Source organism: Boleophthalmus pectinirostris, unplaced genomic scaffold, assembly GCF_026225935.1.
Source record: "Boleophthalmus pectinirostris isolate CB_2022bp ecotype Guang Dong unplaced genomic scaffold, ASM2622593v1 HiC_scaffold_8, whole genome shotgun sequence".
Taxonomy (NCBI): Eukaryota; Metazoa; Chordata; class Actinopteri; order Gobiiformes; family Gobiidae; genus Boleophthalmus; species Boleophthalmus pectinirostris.
The window spans coordinates 20,944,266-20,967,453 of NW_026571515.1; the positions used below are offsets into that span (position 1 = coordinate 20,944,266).

The 23,188-nt window shown below is 38.4% G+C and overlaps 1 protein-coding gene across 2 annotated transcripts in view; it reads left to right on the forward strand.

The window, feature by feature from the left end:
- Nucleotides 1–23,188, forward strand: part of mtor (mechanistic target of rapamycin kinase) — an 89,902-nt gene that overhangs the window by 42,734 nt on the left and 23,980 nt on the right. For both annotated transcript variants that reach the window (XM_055165535.1, XM_055165536.1), the window contains exons 29-34: nucleotides 8,363–8,438; nucleotides 9,714–9,853; nucleotides 12,465–12,565; nucleotides 13,840–13,955; nucleotides 17,508–17,585; nucleotides 18,004–18,111. In XM_055165535.1, coding sequence (XP_055021510.1) covers nucleotides 8,363–8,438; nucleotides 9,714–9,853; nucleotides 12,465–12,565; nucleotides 13,840–13,955; nucleotides 17,508–17,585; nucleotides 18,004–18,111 — 619 coding nt within the window. The remainder of the gene's footprint in view (nucleotides 1–8,362; nucleotides 8,439–9,713; nucleotides 9,854–12,464; nucleotides 12,566–13,839; nucleotides 13,956–17,507; nucleotides 17,586–18,003; nucleotides 18,112–23,188) is intronic.

Genomic DNA, 23,188 nt, shown 5'->3' on the forward strand with positions numbered 1-23,188 from the left:
CGTGCCAGCTTTGGTCTGACAGAAGAAGGCCAGGGAGCACAGGTGAGGCCAGGTGTTAGGGGAGGGGCGAGGGAAGAACAGGTTTCACATCTGCATTCTGCTGCTTAAAAAAAAATCAAATAAACTTGCAGACAGTAGCTTTAGGGCCATGCCATATGGCATTTTTTTCTTCCCACTGATCAATCACAGTTTTGGATTTAATTAGATTTTTCCCAAACAATGAGTAAGACTTTTAGTTAGTGGGAATAAACGAAACAGAACAATAAAATAACATTTATTGCTCAAGTGAAAACTCTGCACGCTTTTAAAGTCAGACAACTGGCTGCAGACCTCTTAATTAAAAAGCCACAAGCCACCATTTCAAACGTTTGGATCTCAGTACCATTCTAATTTAAATCATTGCACAGCCCTCATTTTAATCACTGTAAAGGAAATTATCCAAAGCTTGTGTTTTCCTAATTTAGCTCTGCATCTGTCCAATCTACAAGAAACTGAGAGGATTTTACATTACTTTTACTTTTTAATGAATTGAAAATATTTAAATTCTCCACTTGGATAATCTTCTTGTACAAGTCAGACCCCTGCAACTACAGTTTCCAATGCTTTTGAGGAAAATCGATTACAACTTAATTGAATTTTGTCTTATGCAATGTTTTCATAAAGTTCTTGCATGTGGCAGTGGAAATATTCAATGACAATTTTGATAAAGGCTCATTCAGTGTCGCTTTATGAGTATGTTTTTTCTTTGTTTTGAGTCTATTTACATGGCAACTGCCTCATTCCAATGAGGTAATGGTCTTGTGAGCCAGGAGCCACACTTTGTTCTGCTGACCCCTCGACCTGAAGGTGAGACACAGGAGGCGCTTTCTATTGGCCTGTCCCAAACTCAATCCTCTGGTCTAAACAAGTACAAGTACAAGTCAGTGTCTCTGCCTGACACTGACTTGAATGATGAAAGCAGTATCAATTGTAATGGAAGATGTCAACTAAAATGTCCAAGTTCCAAGATTTATGGATTTTAATATAGAGTGATGGTTGTTGCCATTATTAGGGCCCGACCGATATTGATTTTGTTGCGGCCGATATGATACCGATAAAATGGTAGTTGAAGCTGCAGATAACCGATATAATCGCCAATATATTTGGTGATGTAAAAATTCACTGTAAATCTTGAATTGTTTCAAAAACTTAGGTTTGGCTCATGTGGATTTTAAATTGGGTTTATTTAGGCAACATTTATTGTTATTCTGCCTCTTTACTCAGCTCATTTACATATCAATGGTGGTCCAGTATCATATATATGACCAGTATAGTCACTTTACAATAGGCCAGTAGAAGAGAAAACTGCCTGTTTATGTGCAGGAGCTACAGCAGCTAATCGCTAACCAATGAGAAATAACCAAAACTAGCTTCAAAACTGACACATGTCCAACACTCACCGCTCACACAGGCTCCTCGTCACATCACAAGTCTGCATTAAAAAATGTCCTTTTAATCCTGACTCAAACCGATTGTCCGTAAAAACAATATAAAACAAACACACGTGAGTGACGTGACTCTGGGGGTGTGTTCAGGGACAATACGGCTACACACAGACAAATTAGTCTGCAGATAAATACTGATGCAGAGCCACATATTAGGACATTTATCTGTCTTTAAATTGGATTAAATGAACATAATGTAGAGAGTCTAAGCTTTACAACGAGGTATAACATGCCCACGGGAAATATCGGCCCATACCGGCAAGATTTAGGGTGTTGGCTGATATGTTTCCAGGTGCCTATATCAGCCAACCGAGATATCGGTTGGGCCCTAGTCGTTATGTCTTTGGAGACTGTACATGTGTAGATCTTAAAGTCCGAAAATAATGGAAAAAAAAGCTTAAACTTTAACATATTTTTGTTGATGCCAAAGCAATGATGTGTTATGACATTTCAGACCAGCTCAGACTGCCAGAATCTTACGTACTTTACTTTTCCTCGCTTGGCCACACCAACAGTGACAGAATCAGAACTAATTTGTTGTTAAGTTGCACAATTATTTTTAAATTGAAATTATTATGATACCACCACTACTGAATAGACAATCAATCACACAAGATATAATTCTCCTAAAAAACAGGCAGATTGGAAGTTGGACTTCCATCTACACTGTTCATTCCAAATGCACAAATTTATTTAAGGTTTAAGGTACACTTTATTGTCCTCATAGGGAAACGTGTCTTTTGCAATTGACCCATCCTTCAGTGCCATCGGCCATCTCCTCAGGAGCACTGGACACACAGTTTCTTGTCTGGGGAGCATTCTCTGATCTTGTTGCCAGGCTTCGTCTGGACTACCTTAACAGGGATCAAACCTGGAACCTTCTTGTGTGTGTTGTGGCTGAGTGCTAGCCACTCAGCCACAATGCCACCATTTACGTCAGTTAAGTGGCAGTTTGTGGGGAATAAAGTTGAAAGTAGCACTGATATCTAAAAAGAAATCCCTCTATCTGTGTCATCAATACACAAAATTCCATCCAAAAATGTATTATATTAAACTGTCCTATGCACTTTAAAGCTACCATGTGTAATTACATTACATCTCTGATTGTTTTGTGTCATACCGATGGTCATAGATATTTGTGAATGAGATCTTTTATGTGATTAAGTAGGCAGTGAAATTGTATATTGTGATGCTGGCTCGGCCATTGAAAAGTTTGTGAACTTGTCTTAGCAATGACAGTCAGTCTTATTTTCATGACTCCAACTATCACAAACAAATCAGAAACTATGATCAGGTTAGAAATTGATGTTGACTTCCCTTGGGTCATGAAGCCCTGAACTGTAGTCTGCCTTCCGACATCCTCTGCTCATACGATCCAGATCTTTAAATGAAGAGCCATCAGAGCCTTTGTCTGTGTCCAATAATCACAACATGTTGTTCATTTGATCCACAGAAGATGTTCTCATGCTGGGATCACGTGCTGGATGATTTATGTCATAAGTCTTTAGATCACATGTTGAGGATTTGGGGTCAGACTGTACATGATGGTGATGGAGATGGTTCAGATCAGATTCATAGTATCTTAAAGACAGAATCAGAAGAAAGGGTGCTTTGTTCTTATCTAATGGGTCTCTGTGCTGACTGGCTTTGAAAGGAAGGTCTGAAATAGTGTAATTGTGCCTAGATAAGTAATTTCAAAGCAGGATATTAGACAGCTGCAGTTCTGTCTAATATCCGGGAATAGGGCTGTAGTTCTTTAATCGTTTAAATGTTCAATGGTATCTTGTGTTAGTCCGCTAAGTATTTGATTTTGATTATAAGGATTTAGGTGCCCGACATCAGTTTAATCTGCCTATTTTGCATACAAACTGTTTCCTAATACTTTTACATTTAAATAGTTTGTTTTGGATGAACTATTGTGCAATTGTACCATTTTGAGTCCAACTTGGGTCAGACACATGATCACATTATAGATACTAAAAGTGTTAAGAGCTTTTGACACACCCTCTTGGTCAACTAATTGATCAGCATGGTACGTCTTCAATCGACCAAGAATTTTTGTCGGCTAATTTAAAAAAGGAAAAAAAAAGTTGTTTTGTTGGTATGTTCAGTGGTCCTTCTACTGTAAAACTTTTCGTTACACCTGTTTGCTGCACTTTGAGTTTCTTGCTTTCAGGAAGTAATTTAAAATGGCCTAAGATTGACCTACCGTATTAGAAACATCTGATTTTCATGGCACAAAAGTTGTTTGTGTACCTGCAAAGTTTAATCAGTTGCAACAAGTTCCATAAGCATTTGAAAAACAACCAGCTACAAATTGTGAGTAAAGTTGAGAAGTCATTACAGCTTTCCCATTACGACCATTGCCTTTAGATTCATTCACATTCGGTAATAGTCAACCTAATTCAATTTTCTCTAGTGCCATAAGCATTCATTTCCCCCAGTTGCACCTATATTACATTTTCCCTCATTTCAAATCTACAGTACTGCATTTTCTGTTCACTTTTGTACTTCTATTGCCCTCTCCCATTCACTTGTACTGTGGCTACTTTGTCTATTTCTCTTTCACTTAATCACATTTTCAATTACAAAACTACATTTCCCTCCTGTTTCCTGCCTCAGTTCCTTTTTTATAACATACATGGAGTACTCTAATTGAAATGGTCTATCCAAACAAACTTGCTGTCACTCGTGCACTATTCCTTTTCAAAACTCAGTCTCACAACTACGCAAACATCCATGTGAAAAACTGGGACATTTCGTGTGGCATTAGTGTCAGTCTTTATAATTGCTACAACCTCTACAACATTTTCCAGACAAGAGGAAAAAACACACATTTTGACATTTCATTTAGCCTTTAGACAACCACAGCCAAGCCACTATTGCTTATTGTAATTGCATTCTATTTCACTGTTCAGATCTAATGTTACTGTGTTGCTAATTAGCTCCTCTGTGCGTAAGCTGCCATTTTTGATACTGCTTTCTTCATAAACTTCACCTATTTCTTACAAGGAAGCACTTTGGGCCATAACCATGACCAAGCCAATACTGCCACCTCACACAGCTGCTTCTTATTTAAGACTTTTCTCGTCCAACTCAAGTGCCCAGCGTCCATTATGCGACGTCACTGCTTTCCTATACGTAGGCTGCTAGTACCAGGCCTGCGCAATGGAAAAGCTCCCCAGAGGTGCAAGCCTGTGCAGGAGCGTTTACCTCACTCTACATGGGAAGTTGATTGCATTTTGGCTGGCCTGCAAGTGAACGGATCTTCAGGCACAAAAGCCCTAGTATCTGGCTTGGAAAGAAGATGTATTTGCTATTACATTATCCCCAGCATATTTAATGCATATGCTGTGATGTATTGGAAATGAGAGTTATTGTCCTAGAATGAGCTCTCCATTTTCTCAGAGGAAGCGCAAGTGGAGTTGTGGTACAGATTGCTACCTTGCTCACCTGGGAGTGCTCGTCCGACACTACGTCATATAGAGAACTGGCCTCAGAAGCCACAATGTTTTGAGAAATACAAAATGTTCTACATACAAGTCACTCTATAAACAGATGGCTCAGTGACCTCAGTGATCTCGACTAAACAAGAGTACCTCATTTGTTTAGTGCTCATTTACGTTGTCTATGTCAAAAACGGTCAGAAACAGTGTCGTCATTTTTGGAATTGCTTAAAGGTGCTATATTACACAAAACTGACTCTTGTGAGCTTAAAACCGTGTTATAATGTTGTTACTTCCTTCCTGTATTACCATATGGTATCACAAGGTGGTTTCCATTTGAGAGATCAGTAAATATGGGCCCTAATACAGTTTGAGTGACCTTATTTGACTTAAGTGCAAAACAGAATAAATAAATAAATAAAAAATCGTAAAAGCTATTTGAAAGCTCTGTTCATTGTCATGCTGGAAAGAAGTATCTGCTCTTGTATAATCTTTCTGAAGTCTCACAAATCAAATTCTCAGAACAAACGAGATTCTCCTACACACTAACCATAAACTTTATACAAATATAACTTCACATTTTTTCAAATAATGTCTTTGTCAGATATTTTATTCTGTATTCATTCATTTGCCAGTGCCCCCCAAAAGTACAAAGAAAATGACTAAAACTTAAACTGAAAACGCTCCAAACAAAATCATAGATGACAGCGTCCTGTTTGTGTATGATCGAATTTTGACTTGTGGCGGGCGGGCGTTATATGAGTCGTGACATCTGGATTAGTTTAAACGGAGCGTGCTCAAAACTGGCACCCAGATGGCTCGAACCGAGGGACAATGAACTCTCCAGGGCCGACACCAGACAAGGCTCCCTACTCGCATTTGTCTCTCCACATCTGGCTACCTTTAGCATACCTCTAACACCTCGTGCGATTGGCCGGTCCTCAACTCGCCCTCTGTTTAAAGTTTGGAGGTTGATTATTTGACAACAAGTAGTAATTTGTTTGCTCAAAGCGCTAACATAGCCAAGAGGTATCGCCACAGAACGCAAAGCTACTTGGCATTAGTCAGTATGAGTGTACAAATTTCAGCTTAGACCGTGCGCTTTTTGTAACATCAGTTCATTGCTTGACGGTGTGGAGAGACGATAAATTGATTAAATAATAGATTTTGATTGTTGAAAATTTGCATGACAAATCAATCAGTTTGTCTAAATTCTCTAGTGTTTAATCATTTCTAATTGAAGCCACATTTGTTTCACTGTCTTAAAGAAAACCTATTGTGCAAAATCGACTTTTCACAGCTTTCAACCATGTTATAGTTGTTTTTCCTCACCATTTACCCCCTCGAAGTTGTATTTGGAGTGATTCGTGGATGTTTGAGCAATCTTTAATCACTTATTTTCAGGACGCCGGGTCTTTGTTGCGATGATGTTTACGGCATCGTCAGCTCCCATTGGGTACCACAGTTTTCTACCTCGGAAGTTAGCAAACTTGTTGCTTTTATTAAGTCACTTAAGATGAATATTGAGATTTAAAATGTCCACATTTTGTTTTCTTGTCAATCCACAAATGTGGAGTCTGGTTTACACTGTATTGTTGTTTTATTTTAGTAGGACTGCACAATAAAAATATCTGCATCAGTATTGGCTGCTGAAATAATCGCAAGAATATTGCAACAACCCAGGATTCTCCGTTTTATAGAAATTTACTGATTTTGAAAAGAAAATTGGTAGATTGTAAAGACAGATTGTGTACAGAACTGTACTGTACAACAGAACTGAGTTGGTTTAGTTTCTGATAAGTTTTTATTTTTACAGTTTTTAGCTTGTTTTAATTTAACTGATTTTATGCCAAATAAAAGTACAGTAACAAAGATCCATAAGATCCATACTCATTCACCATTTACCTTATGAATTCAGAGCGTCCTATTATTCACTGCAGTTAGACAGTGCAGTTTTGTCTCCACAGTAAAGCTAACAACTAACATGGTAACCGTCCACTTCCTAATTCTCAGACAATAAAACACTTATTAATTAAATGCACACAGTACGCAGCAGACTTATTTTGACCCCAAGAGCTGCTTATATGTATATATAAATATAAATGTATAACTCAGAACTTCAGCTTGTGGATTGTATAGCTTAGTATTTGTTCAGTGGCCAATGTTACATGCCGTATAAAGTGTTTGTAGATTGTACAAGAGCATTGTAACAAAATGCTTTTGTTATGTAAATTCACAGTTTAATGTTATGTGGACAAAGTAAATACTATTACAAAGTATTGGACTCTTAAGAATGCTGACATCACAGACTTTACAGATACCTTCACGTTGCACTGCAAATCTAGTTTTTAAGATGGATTGTAGATTGTGTTATCTGTATTACAAACATAAAACTATTCAATACACAAATGGTAAAAAATCTATAAATCAATGTATGGTAGTTATCAGAGGACCTCCTGTGGTGATTCTGTGTTATTAAAGCTGTCAGGCTGCAGACCTATGCCATATTTGACCGGTTTTGACCACTTGCTGTGATATTTCATCATATATTTGACCTTTAGTCCGGTCTGAGTCTCCCTCTTCCTCTTTGTCTGCTGTCCCCGGGAACTTTGTACATACCAGTTCTCTTCAAACGCTGTGTTTCGCAGATGTATTGGCCATAGTTGTGCCTTAGGAAATCGAAGAGACTAGTGTTTCACCTGACTGTTTCCAGATGTGGCGGCCGTTAGACTTAGAGTGGACTCAGGAATGGCAGTGTCCTGACATATGAGGCATCGCTTGTCAGAAAAGCATGACTAAGCAGCCAATGGTTCATTTGTGAGTCAGAATACACAGAGTCTCTGAAAATTCATCTTTTACGTCAACAGGATGGTTTGGAGAGTTTGCAAAGAGCCCGGCAAGGGTCATTTGTTTTCAACCCATGTTTTCTTTTAACCAGCATGTGTCCATGTTGATACAGTGAAATGTCTTGCCTTTTATCCAGACATGCCTACAGTGGCTCAGTGGTGGAGTGTTCATCCACTAATCTGAAGGTATTGGTGTGCCGACGTGTGCAGTATTTTGGCTGAACACTTGAGTGCTTGCGTACTCAGGAGTACATGTGTGCATTTGCGAGGAAGTGAATAGGACAAAAGATAAAGCTAGAATCTGTCACACTGGTATGCAGGCGTCTCAACTGAACAAATAATCAATGAAACCTTCATGCCTTTCCAACCCAAATTTCTATCTGAATACACAGGTTATCAGATATTTTTTAGAGGAATCATGCCAGCATTAATACCAGAGATCTGAGAAGTCAGGTCACTGTGACTAATCAGCGCACACTGGCTTTGAGGAGTGTCTACACCCACAACAAACTGACAGTTTACCCAAACTGTCTAAACAAAGTGTGGAAATTAATATATGCACTTTTCCTTTTTGTTTTCCTCACAGTATCAACAATAAACTGCAGCAGCCTGAAGCTGCCTCTGGAGTTTTGGAGTATGCCATGAAACATTTTGGAGAGCTGGTAAGACTTGACTCACACCAATGCGCCAATAAACCTAAACTAGATTATGTTAGGAAAACTACTGCTTTTTTCAGTTTATTTTTTATTCTACTTAAAGTTTGTACTGGGGTCCATAACACTCAAATGGACCCTGAACAACCTTAACTGTGTGTGGAGTAATCTCTTTCCCTGACCTGATGTCTGGGGCAAGGTTTCTCCTCCAGCCCACACCTTATTAGATGTTCATACTGGAACACCCTTAAGTCTCTGCACTCAGTTAGTCTAGTAAGAGAGTCTTTTTTTTAAGGCACACAGGTTCATAATGATAATGCAGGAAATGGCAAGCACAATTTCTGAATTTTTAAAACTAACATAACAATTTGTGGGACTTAAAATTATCCTGACGCTTTGAGGTTGCAAACAAATGCATACAAGATGGCCTGTTGTATGAAATAATATGATTTAACCTGATATAATTTGCTACATTAGGTAAGTTTTAGATAATGACATCAAATTATTGTCACAAACCTTTGTGCTTGTAATAAATCCCATGTATATTTCAAGTTAATAAGTAACGTGTAATTTCCTTCTTGAAGTTATAGTTATAGGAATTCTTGATACATGATGCTTCTAATGCATTAATCTTGTTTAAAACAATGCTACACTGATTGTTGCAGGAGCTGTTGTGAAATTTGACTTGATAATATCCAACAATTGCTGAACATAACACCCTTAATGATGAAGACCAGGAATACTGAAAATTGCTTTAATCTTGATTAAACGGAAATTCTGAAGTAGTTTGTCAGCTGGTGCTTTGTTACCTTCTCTCATATACATGCATTATTTTTTAATGACAACATTAATTGGCATATATTGCTTATTTAGAAAATAAGGAAACATACTCAATGACCAGGATCAAAATAATAATCCTATGGATCTTCTACGACTTGGAAGGTTACCGAATGTATGGATTTAGCATTCTATTACTGAACATGCTTGTGCCATTGTTAGAGTGCCATTCATCTTGAGCAGGAAATGGTATGTCCACCTGCTTTTGTCATCCACGTTTAGGGTTCTCCTTTAGGCTCAGTTAAAGTAGAAAGTTTCATTGTACGCTCTGAGGAACGTTGTTTACGAGCTGACCTTTTGGAAGCTTTACTGTGGGAAGAAGCTTGGTTTCATTGTTTTGTAAACGGATCACCCGTGACAAGATGAAATAAACCACAGTGTCACTTATGTTGCCTCAAGACACAAATCTAGACAAAAATAACTGACCCTGTTCTTTGTCCTTCGTAGGAGATCCAAGCCACCTGGTATGAGAAGCTGCACGAGTGGGAGGATGCACTGGGGGCATATGACAAGAAGATCGACATGAACAAAGAGGACCCTGAGCTCATCCTGGGCAGAATGCGCTGCTTAGAGGCGCTGGGAGAATGGTATGTCATCTACAGGGAAATCTATCAAATGTGTGACACATACCATGACTCTGTGTTTTCCCCTCAGATAAACTGAAATATATCTTTAAAATCTATGGAGAACTAAATTTACAAAAAGAAAGTCTGGTACTATAGCTTTATGACAGCAAGACCGTACCCCATCAGTAGGACTGATGCATTTCTTGTTTTTGTTTTGAATACAGTGTTGTGTGACATCCACTAGATTTGGTCCATTGCATCTCCATTTACTCTTTCTGAATATCAGTAATGATAAATCGGAGGCATCATACCACCAGATAAAACATGTAAATTATTTTATAATAATAATACCTTTTACTGTTTCTAAGAACTGCTGCTGTTGTTGCTACCAGACATCTAATGGTACTCTCCACTTAATCATTAAAATGAAGTATGTGATTTCCTGCAAATGATAAATGGTAGCGCAGTTTTTTTGTAAATGTACTGCATAGAAAACAGTGAGGTAGTTCAGTGCTGCAGGCTCTCTGAATGTGCTCACAGAGCGTGGGCAGCCTTTCCCTAATGAGCCCTGACATTAGAACTGTGATGACAGGCTGAAAAGGAGAGAAAATGGTTTCTTTGAGTTAACCAGAGTAATATAACCACCAAGTGTTTGACCAGCCATCCAACAGTTCAGAACAGTGCCAGTCCACAAAGGCCTCCCACATTCACTAAGTGTTACTTATTTGTATTCATTTGTCAATGATTCATGTGTTTTTAAGGGATTCTTTTCAATGAGACATTTGTGTTGGTGAGAGTGGAACAGGTCTGGATGTTATGTAACCGCTGACCAGTTCCTGAGTCAGAAAAGATGACACATGTGAACACATTGTGCTTAGTTCAGCTAAAGAAGCGTTCATTTGCTCTAACCATTTCATAAGTTACTCAGAAATATGTAAATATGAAATACATTTACAATGTTAAAGATTGCTTTAATATTTTGAAGGCACACATTCAGTTGGACTTTTTGGTCTTTTGTAGGTTTATTAACCGATATATAAACATATTATCAGAGTATTCAGTCATTCATCCAGGAGTGTCCCATAATAAAGGTTTCATAATTAGTCATCTGAAAACATCTGAAGCATTTTTACTTGTTTTAGTATGTGCTAGTACTACAGACTGAAAATGCTTCAGAGCCTGATAATGACAAACCAAATGAAAATTATATTGTTTGTCCTTTTTTCAAAGTTTGTCACTGCAAATATTTCTGAATGACTGCCATGATTCTTTGTACTTGGGAATACAATATAGTACTGAGGAATAAGGTTAGGGTACACTTTATTCTCCCCATAGAGAAATTTGCCCTTTGCATTTCACCCATCCTTCAATGCCACTTTGACATCTTCAGATCTTGAACCGGGCAGCCAGGACTGCCTTAGCTGAAGGATTTTACTTGTTGCATGTTTTGATGCTGCTGTGAGGCGAGAGTTCAGCCACTGCCATTGTGCCACTGGAATGCAACCACTGACCTCAATCACTTATGTTTTACTTATGTATTTAATGTTGGAGGAAAAGGACAAAATGAATTTCAGCAGTGTCAATGGTAATGTCTTTTAACTCTTTGGAGTGAAAGAGAGTAGATAGTGACTTTTGCACTGATCACTGATGGTGATATTTTTTCACAAAATAAAAGTTGATGAAACTACTTTAAAAAGGCGTCTGTTTAGAAAAAGTACTGTTGTGGTCTTTTAGAAGTAAACATCCTCGTTCTAATGCATGCCCTGGCTTTGATCTGATTCGGGACAATGCAGCGCTGATTGTTGTTAATGAGGAATTTGGCTGGATTGTGACAGGATTTAGTGGAACAGAACACTCGATGCATGTTAAATGATATAGGCCAGATATAAACATTGTCTTCTTTTATCTGATTTACTTGAGTGTGTCAGCTGTTATGTGTTGTCTACTCTCAAACAATATCCATGCAAGGATTTACTGAGGACATGACCCCTAATGGCAAGTTTAGATTTCACAGTGCAACCCTCCATAGCACCTGTGTTTTGAGGTATTGTATTTAGTTATATAGATTTTATGATTCTAAAAGTCTTAAGTGTCACTTATACTATTAGGGGTAATTTTATCATTATATACAGTAAATGTTCCCAGCAGCAATTACCATTAAATTTGATGTTATTTCCTATCATATGGATTTCATATTTTTTTAAATATGAATTCATACTTGGATGGATTTACAGGACAGATTGTAAGAGTTTAGCCCAAGAACGGTTAGTTTTGTTTGCAAGCAGATTAATGTTAAGCATCTTGGTAGCAGACTTTATTGCCCTAATGTCTGTTGGATTGAAACTTAGACATAGACAAACTTTATTGGTCCAGAAGGGAAATTACTTGGACACCGTAACTCAGAATTAACAATATGATCACAAAGTGCAAAACAGAGCTGTAATGAGAATGTAATAATTAAATCAGTAAAATAAATGGTGAAAGATTTATGTTGAGTAGCAAAAGTGTCGTATGTGTTACAGTCGACAGCTGAAATAGGTTGTGGATTAAATCGTTATTGCTCTCATCATGGTCTATTACAGAAGACAATATGAATGTATTTGTGCTAACCCAAGGTCTTGATGTTTTCCAGGGGCCAGCTCCACCAGCAGTGCTGTGAGGAGTGGACTCTGGTCAGTGAGGAGACACAAGCCAAGATGGCTCGCATGGCTGCTGCAGCTGCCTGGGGTCTAGGTAAACAAAACTAAGTGTGTCTATCCAATTGTACTGAACTGAGACACTGTGTGTTTTGAGGCAAGAATTGACAATGCACTACACATTTTTGCTTTGAGCAAGTCAAGATCTGCTAACAATTATAACGTAATAATTAAATACCTTCTTCTGTTATTATTGATACTTTGCCATGACATGTATGTATACCTGTATGTTTATGATGGAATGTGCAGAAGTTTCCATGGTGACACAATGCACACTTTAGCAAACATTTTAAAATTGTCTGAAAACTCAAGAAAAAATACAAAATGGTTTTAAACAACAGATTTTCAGGAGCTTGTGATCAGTATGAGCATTTATGGTCCTGTTTAGTTTGATTTTCTACAAAAAAACAGCTGTAATTGACTGTAATTTTATTTGCAATCACAAATCACCTCACCTGGCATCGGTCCAGCCATTGTGCTAAAATAAAAACTCAGATTAGGAGAACTTCAGACAGCAGTGCCTACAGTTAGCATCACACCCCCAGGGAATGTTGAGGACATCAGCTGGAAGTTATCAATATCTACCTTCTCTGCCATGGAGAGATGAGTTTAATGATTACAGAGTGTAGTAAAGTGAAAAAAACATTAATCTATAACATTCTCCAAGTTATGTGAAGCAAAGAAAATATTACTAACAAGTTAATAATAATGAAGCCTCTGCAAATCTCCATTGGTCAACCTCACCATGCTACTAAGCCTAATCCATTGCCATTTTGCTGTACGTGTGCAGGAACACGCTGCTAGGAAATATATCATAATCCTGAACTGAGATGCTGTTCCTGCACTTGAAACCGTAACATGATTTGTAATGACAATTTTAACCACAACTTTTATGTGGCGAGTCTATCCAACTTGCCTACGCTGCGACTGTAAACACAACACAGCATTCAAACTCAAATCAAACAATGAATTACCTTATTCAAAACAGTCTTACATCAAAACCCTTCCAATGACACCCAATCACGACTTAGGCAGAGATCGCAAGATGTGAATGATGAAAAGCAGAAACGTCTTCAGGAGCTTGTGGTCTGTGGTCTGTTCTTTCCACACGCACTAGTAAATTCTGACTTTATTATCCCCTAGTTACTGCCTCTGCTATGCACTGGTCTTGTTTTATTGTTATCGGGAGGCTATAATCATTAACATTTGAACAAGAGTACACACTAAGGATCACAGTTGTGGTTGCATATGGCTCTTCTGGACACGTTTGTGAAATCATTTTTGTTAAGAATGTTGTGTTTTGGTCCGTAGGGCACTGGGACAGCATGGAGGAGTACACATGCATGATTCCAAGGGACACTCACGACGGGGCCTTCTACAGAGCAGTGCTAGCTCTCCATCAGGACCTCTTCTCCTTAGCGCAGCAGGTGGGTGACATCATTTCCCCCCAGGGCCCAGCGGGGCATTTTTCTCACATTAAAGGCGCATTAACATTCTATATTTTTGGTAAACATCACATACAGACAGCTCCAGAGGGGGAATGGCTGGCTGCTGCAAAAGACATTAGACTTTGTAATGAGCGAAGAGAGTGTGTGAAAAAGGCAAGGTCATGTCACAAAGCGTGCAGAGAAATGATATAGAACAAAAACAGTTTGATTTAAAAACTGAAAAATCATAAATCTGTTGAAACCCACAGACAGATGCATGAAAAAAATAAAAATATGATATGACTTTTTTATGAAGTGTGGATTTCTCATAAGTTGTGTGATAGTTAAGTATCTGCTCTGTGCTGGTCTCACTCTTGTGAAATCTATTCCCGACTCCCAACTATTTGCTGAATGTCTCTTCCCTACTCTTCACCCCCATTTTACATTTATCTTTCCTGTCAATTTAAGCTTTTTCTTGATTTTCAGTGATGAAAATTCATCACTGCTGTCATGACAATGAACAATTCAAAACAAAATATACTTGGATTGCGAAAAGCTCTCAAAATGGCTCCTAAGTGGAAACCATGAATATGCCCCCAAAAAACTATTCTGTTGATTCCTAATTTCACCAAATAAATGTAGGTTTTGGTAGTTGGTTGGTTTTCAGATATGACATTAGTTTTTCCATGAAAAAATCTCTTTTGCCTTCTTGGTGTTCTCTTACATAACAGCTTAAATTGTCTTTAAACCTGCTGGTCATCCCTGAAGACTGTGGGTTGCATGGGTTTTCTATGAGCTCATGGTCTCTGGAGGCTGTTATTTATTCAAGCTAGCTGAACTTAAAAAAGAAAAGGAAATCCCATTTGTTGATGCTGGTTAACACCTGCTCTAGGCTCCACGAAATTCAGTCAAATTCCTCATCCCCAATACAAAGATTATATCCAGGTGCAGTCCTTAGGTTGGGCATCAGCTGTACGGACATGGCAGGCTCGCCGACAATGAGGCCACTCAACATTGAACGCTGTGGAATGAGAAACAGATGGTTGCTGGGGTGACCTCGAAAATGTCCGCTTAAGCTCAGTGTAGTCTTCCGGACGCGGTTGGTAATCCTCGCACTTGAGTCCGTTTGATTTCATATAGGCCTATACCTTCTCCCCTGAGTATACCCTCAACAGCCGCATTTACAGAATGTGGACCTTTATTTCCATAGGTTTCAGGTTGCTTTTGTGGTCGCGATGTTTGGCCTGTTCTAGAAATGTTGTGGAGAAACACATCCACCCATTTGTGCCAAATTCTATAATGTATATTCCATTGGCTAGAGCGCATTTCTACATTTTTACATGACTTTGATTCAATTCTTGGCTTGGAGTTTGCAAAAATTATTATTCCTTTCGTGTTTTTTTTTTTTTTTTTTTTTGGCTCCTTGCCTTGGTATAATGCATAAGAGAAATATGAAGACAGATGGGATAAAGACAGGTATAATTTATTTAGCCCACATAAAAGATTACATCACTGGAGTGCCTTAAAACATGAGGAAACATTACCAGTGGAGTCTAACTCCCATGAAAGAACTTGTCTTTATCCTTGTTCCCTCCTCTGCCTGGATTTAGTATGAAGTAATTTTGTCTTTCACCAAAGATTATGTGCAGCAACCACATTTGTGTGATGGTGGCCCACCCTTAGTCATGAATCACTAAATTATAGGATTTGGTTTGAATTTTTTTTTTTATTGCTGTACTTCTTATTATTAACCACAATGGCGCTTACTAATCTAGATGAGTTGTTAAAATGTAAGAACTGCAACAAGACTGCACAAAGTTATTTTTCAGGGGTCTGCATGTAGGGATGATTTTGATTATTTTCCCAAAATAAATGTACAATAATTTACTATAAACTCACCCACAATCATTCTTCCCACAAACCTATAAGAGATGTGTAGTCATGTTTTGTGCAATACCCTCTCTGCACTAAAATGTTCAAATAAGACTTCATGTGTATCTTCAGGCAACAGGTCGGCCAAAACAAGATCGTAGCCTGTGCAAATATGATGCTATACCTAAGTTTCCAAGTCTCCAAGAATGCAAGAATTCACAATAGAAATATGGAGGGAATGTCAAAAGATACCCATGTAGCTGGAGGCACCATCCTCTGTAAGTGCATGGAGTGTTTGTGCTATAGACAGACACTGCATTTATCAGGAGTCGTCTGGGCTGCACATTTTTGGTGAGGGCCCCATTGTTACAGGTCAGAGGTAAACAGAACTGAGCATAGTCCATAAAGCAACAGCCTCTTTGTCACCCAGTCCCCTTGCTACGTTCACATACTCTACTTTGCATGTTTCAAAAGGGTGCTTTGGCACGTTATTGCTGCTTTCCCTCCCTACACGAAGAATAATTGTTAGGAGAGGGTCTGAAACAGCTGTTTGTTTGGCCGCTGAGGACTTCCCCAGCCAGCCTCCATCGTTTTACTCCTCCGCTAATAACAGTGTGTAAAGTATCGACTATAGACGCACAAGAAATGTGCAGACTTCTATGGAACATTAGTGTCCTTGTTTGTCCCATGGGTATCCTAGATTGGTAATACCTCTGTTGCTATTTCACCCTGAGGCTTCTCAATTTATGGAAGGTATTAATCTTTTTGGAATTTTAAAGACAAGGTAGTGCTTAGTGTTGTCACGATACTAAAATTTGAAACTCTATTTTCATTCTAAGGAATATACTCGATACTTTATATTGATTCTGATACTGCAATGATAATAAAAACACTTTCTTTAGACAATAGAATGTGATTTTCAACATTCAGTAATTGTACTTGATGTTACCACGCAATTTTATATCTATATAACCCCACAGTAGTCCAGGTATGTTCCATAGTGGTCCATGGAAGTACTCGAGTGTATATAGTCTTACATGTGTTCTGATACATCTCAAGATCATTCTAAAGCTGTTGAGGAAAGGTTCATTTCTATCCTTTGAATATGACTTTTAGTATCAATACCTGCTCCTGCCACTAGAGTACTAGTTTTAAAATCGATTAGTATCTGATTTTCCATACTTGACAACCTTAGCGCTGCAAAAGCAGATATGACAGAACTATTTAAGTGTCACGTTTTTGGTCAATAGGTTCAGGATCATAAATATGGTCACAGTAAAAAAAAAAAACAGTGACTTGCAGGTGCAAATTGGCACACCGCTCAGTCACACCGCATCGGATTAGTTATGTAACTTCAGCAAAGAGTTATCATCATGCCATCATACCCTTCTTGTAAATCGTTGGCCTCTCAGTGGGTGACTATAGCACTTAAACAGTTCCATTGGTGTGGGTTTCACTAATGTGTCAGTATTGGAAGCTTTTTAATGTTATTGCACGTTTTCGTCCAATGGTTCCAATGCAAGCAGGCCAAGAGTCACAAACTGTTCAATTAGTGAGATATACTGTTGAATAATATGGTGAATGGTTTTCATATTTAGATTTTCTTTAAAGAACTGGTTTGATAGATTATGTCAAGTTGACTTTATTTTTATTAACTAAACCTTTTCCCTTTCTGCTTAGTGCATTGACAAAGCCAGAGACTTGCTGGATGCTGAGCTGACAGCCATGGCTGGAGAGAGCTACAGTCGGGCCTATGGAGTAAGTATTCATCGGAGGGAGTCATAATCGTAAAAGATATGGCTCTTTGAAGCATCTCATTTCTCACACAGATCATTCTACAGCAGCAAAACCGTATTTATGCTTAGTTTTACACTATAACACTTACTGGTCTTTGGTCTAAATTATAAATGTTTCTCCACTAGCATGTATCAGAATTAACTTTCAAATTAGTTTTAGTTCATAAATTATGGCACGCTGTCTTGAATCGTCTGCACATCATCTCCAAAGGCAAAGTAGCAGACAGTGTATCAACACAGAGTGACAGAAAGCCATTACGTATGTTTTCACAGTTGCCTCGCTAGAGAGGTTGCATGTAATTCCTCTTTTGTATTGCTCATATATTGTCTCATTTACTCGCAGCTGTGAATCTAATGGCGTGTGTAATGTTCTTTTCCAGGCCATGGTGTCTTGCCAGATGCTGTCGGAGCTGGAGGAGGTAATTCAGTACAAGCTGGTGCCCGAGAGGAGAGACATCATCAGAGAGACGTGGTGGGAGCGGCTGCAGGTACTTACGCCTCATGATCAATGGGCAAACAATGGACACGTGGGCAAGCTCAAAGTGTAAGACTAAGCAGGTTTAAAGGTGGCTAACAGGCGAATGTGTCAAGTGTTGCAATTGCATCTATAAGGTGCAATATGTAACGTTTGAGGTGAGGGGCTGTCTCCATGGTTTGTTTTTGTATGGAATGTTCCACAGTATTGGTAAAATGTTAAAATTTTTGTATTGCACTTTTCCACCTTCAAGGCACTCAAAACACTTTACATCAAGGAACCAGTCACCCGTTCACACTCCCCTTTATACACTAATGTACACAGAGACTGTGCGTCAGTGGATCTGACAACTCTACCAGCAGTGTTGGGAGTAATGTATTATAAAAGTAATGTATTACAGTAATGCGTTGATTTTTGCTGTAACGCAGTAATGTAAGGCATTACAGGGGGAAAAATTGTAATATTTTACTCGGTACAAATGTGAGTAACGCGCGTTACAATGCTTTTTTAACCTGGATTGAAGTGGCGGGTTTTTCTTCATAGAAATTCGCTAAAATCACCGTGAAATCAGCAGCGGTGAAACGCCGGAGACGCGGCCGGATAGACCTTCAGTTAACCGCGGGTGAAAGGACCGACCCAGAACTCTACGCTGTTTAGACCTGGTTTAGACCTGGGTCACTTCTGGTTTAGACCTGGCTTACAGTAGTCCCTCGCTCTAACGCGATTCACTTTTCGCGGTCTCGCTGTTTCACTGATTTTTAGAATTTTTTTTTTTTGTGCAATTTTGCATGCCTTTTGTTTTTACACGTATTTCGTTCCTCCCGCTGTGTCCTGATCGGCTAAGGGACTCCTGTCTCCTGAACAGTACAGTACAGAATATGTTCAGCTGCCAAATTTAAATAAATGTTCAATCTCTAGCAGTGTGCTTCTGAAGTGCTGTATGTCTGCAAGTTTTCTCTCCGACAAAATCCACAACGTCGACGAAATGTTCTGCACCGACAAAGGCTCCTGCGCTCACACCCAAAAGACAGAGGACGATGCAAACCATCGCACAAAAAGTTGGACTTCTGGACACGTTGAAGGAAGGTAGAAGTTACGCGCTGTAGCAGAGTTTTGCACCGGGTCTTGTACCCGCAAATAGTTGCTGAAATCAGGACCGTGAGCCCGCGCAGCAGGGTCCATAAAGAGCGATCGGGCGACAGCCGCTCTTACCTCCATGAGGTGCGGAGCAAAGCCGCTCCTTTCTCCTGCAGTCACCTTCGAGCCCATCCTGACAGTGAGTCCTGTTTTAGTCCTAGTTCAGTTCTGGTTTAGTCCTCCTCTTCAGTCCTGGAATCAGTCTGAGGTTAGTCCTGTTATAGTCCTGGTTTAGTCCTGGTTCAGCTCTGGTTTAGTCCTGGTTTAGACCTTGTTTAGTCCTGGTTCAGTCCATATACGGCTCAAAAGTTCAGCTTTTTTGCAGTTATTTTGGTGAGAATAACTTAAAGTAATGCAATAGTAATGTAATGCCTTACATTTTAAATGCAGTAATATTGTAATGTAACGAATTACTTTGAAATGACAGTAATAAGTAATAAATAACGCATTACAGTTTTAAAGTAACTTGCCCAACAGTGTCTACCAGTGATGTTTATGTTGAGAGCAGCATTCAAACCATCAGGGCACTAACACTCTATCAGCTGTACTACTGTCACCATATTAAACTTTCTTATTCTGAATACATTCTATTATATTTTTATTGCTTGTATACCTTGATAAACATCCATTATTCCAGTGAGCGAGATTTCCTCTCCACAGATCTTACCTGTAACTTGGTCTGGTGTTGCCACCTGCTTGTCTCCATAGAGATAGCTCCATACTGTGAACCATTCCAGGCAAAACTAAGCATTTGTTCCAAATCTGAAGGTCTGTGTTCCAGGCTTATGCGGACCACACACTGTTGTATCCCAGAAATCTGTCTGTTTGCAAAAGAAACCAAAGCCAAAGCTTTGTCCACTCTGCAGTTCTTGAAAATCTGGTGATCATATCATTGAAAAGCAAATATATTTCCAACATATTTAAAAAAAAATGTATCTTGTTAAAATAAAAGTTTTGACAAATGTGGTCCAGAATATATAGAATTAAATTATAATCCTAAAAGTAATACATTTTCCTGCCATTACCTTTCCAATCTTCTCACCTCATTCTCACCACATGGATTAAAAAAGAGAGCAGACAGTCACTGTTCAAAAGCTAATTTTCAGATGAACTCTGTAGACCCGTGTTGGCTGTCAGATTGTCAGTACAAATGGCTTCACTTACTTTGGTAAGCCACACTGAAGCCTCATCCTCATTCCTCTCAGGACTGATTATGATTGCTCTCATTATCATCATTAATAGTCCATCTCTGTCTTGTAGTTGTTGTTAAATGAGACCAGAGAATGTATGGAGGGACCACAAATCGAACGCGTGGTTAAGGAAAACTCCACAGACTGCCAGGGCTTTGATACCCAAGACATGCCACCCCATTTAAGATAAACCACCTCATTTAACATTTCCTTGTCAGGACAGATGTAGAGCTCAATAGTCTTTTTTACATCTTGAGAATGCTGGTTTGGACTTTTGAGTCTATCATTAATCCAGGCGTCAGTGTACATAAGCAAAGGAAAACAAAACAAAACAAAACATAAAACGCTTATGCATCATGTACCACAGGCCTTTGCACAAGAAGAATTTAAAACAGGCATTCTACCCAACGGCGCACAGGGTTAACCAAATGACAAGCAAGAACTCACTTAAAACTATTTAGAGTGACCCATTAACCTATGCAAGCATGCATATGAATGGGAATGCCATGGCTATAGCTCATATTTACTGCTTAGTTTAGATGAAACAGACAAATGTTATGTCAAGATATTATTGTCCAGAAAATAACATTATTCAATTATTTTTATTTTGATGATCAAAAGATTCACATTTCAGAATTTGAAGTTTATAATGTTTTTTTTTTTTCATTTCTTATAATTCCAATCTTCCAAAATTACTATAAAGGTGAATTTTATTTTTTAACAATGTGTGTTGCAGAATTTTACGTTACCTATTCTCTAATAAACTTGCGATTCTACTTATACACATATATCCTTACAACAATGTAATGCAAACAGTTAGACACATTTACATTAGTATTCTTTTAAACACAAACCTCTTCTTCTTTTTCCATTCATAAAAGTGTAGGCAGGTCACAGAGGGTACTTGAGTTTAAAGGGTTCTCCCAGAGCTTGTAGGTCTGCACTGCAGCAGGTTGCTCCTCCAGGTTGATTTATGGAAGTCTAACCCCTCACATCTGTTAAGAAGCCACTCGCTCATCAAAGCATTAGGACAGCTTCAGCTCATCTCAAGCGTGTAAAAGACCAGCCCCTGCTTGTTTTTGTTTGGAGTTTAAAAATGTCTGCACTCCGGTGTTTAGGGCCTGTGTAATGTAAGCGAAGTAAATATTATGGAAAATTCAAGTAAAATGACAGCTCGGACCCATTTTTTTGTGCAAAATTGATAGCTTGATTGTTTTTGAAATTAAACAGACCATGAAGTAACTGATGTTCAATGTACTTTTACTGTATTTCTGTATTTTTTTGTTTCATATATAAATAGAGGTGGGTGATATGACCAAAAAAATTATATTCTGATTTTTACAGCCACACCACGATTTCATCAGGATTCCTTATTATTTTTTATTGCAGTGTTTAAGAGGTAACTCTAACTATCTGTTATTTCTCAAAGTTCTCTCTTTACTGTGATTTTTTAAAAACATCAGTTGTGCTTGAGACTGCTCTATAGTTATAATCTATGATACCTGTAGATCATTGTTATAATTTGCACATTTAAAATTTCAATATTATTAGAAAACTGCGGTGCTCAATGGGAGTAGATGACTCATTAAATATCATCACAATAAAGGCTCGGCAACTCTGACTCTGACTGATAGCCACAGATCACGCTAATGTGCAACAGATTTGTACCAAAATGACTACACAAGGCTGCTGAACCCTATGTGTATCACAGATTAAAAAAATAAAATTAAAGAATGCCGTAGTTAATGCAAGTGGCGGTGAAATTAGGGGTTGAATAGCAACAATCTTTAAAATAAGCGATTAAATATTGCACAAATGCACAAATGATTGTTGCCTGAAGATACACATGAAGTCTTATTTGAACATTTTAGTGCAGAGAGGGGGTATTGCACAAAACATGACTACACAGCTCTTATAGGATTGTGGGAAGAATGATTGTGGGTGAGTTTATAGTAAATAAATAAAACATGCACAAATCTTTCCGAATACAACTTCAAGAGAGCAAATTAGAAGAGGAAAACAACTATAACATTGCTAAAAGCTCTGAAAAATTTATTTTGCATAATTGGTCTGCTTTAAATCCATCTGTCACTCGCTCAGAGCCTGATGAAGGTTGACCAATTGGAGGAGTGGGAGGGGACAAGTGTCTGTTTTTTAGCATAGAGCTGCATTAAACAAAAAAACTAAGGTGATTTTACGAAAATAGCAGATCGTCACAGAGATGAGATCACGGTTTGATTGATCTTATGGTTGGCACTTTTTTGGTTTCTGAAATTAGGTAACGTACACATGTAAATTCAGTTAGTCAGTATTAAGGAATCTGAACTTGGTTAGAAAATGGAAACAAAATCACAATTGTGCATTATTTCCAACCTAGAGGGGACGATGAAACTAAACAAAGGGACACTGATGTAACATTGAATCATCCATCCTGCTAAAGGGAAGAGTCCTGAGTTAATGGAAAAATCAGACACAGATGAGTTCTCAGGGTTTTCAGAGCAACAAAACAATTCTTCAACGCACAGAACCAAGTCAAATTTCCTTTTGATGCACTGTATAGTTTGAAGACCATGTCATTTTTCTCTATATTTTCCAAAACATTTCAGGTCAGGCTTTTTATCATCTGAAGCTATAAATTGAGTTGTTTATCAGCGGCCTTATCTTGTGCAAGTGTTGAGATTAGCTAATTTTTGTAATTCTTTAATCATGCAATGTGTGGAAGCTGTTGAGAAATTTGATTTGTAAAATACACTGTGTGAAAGC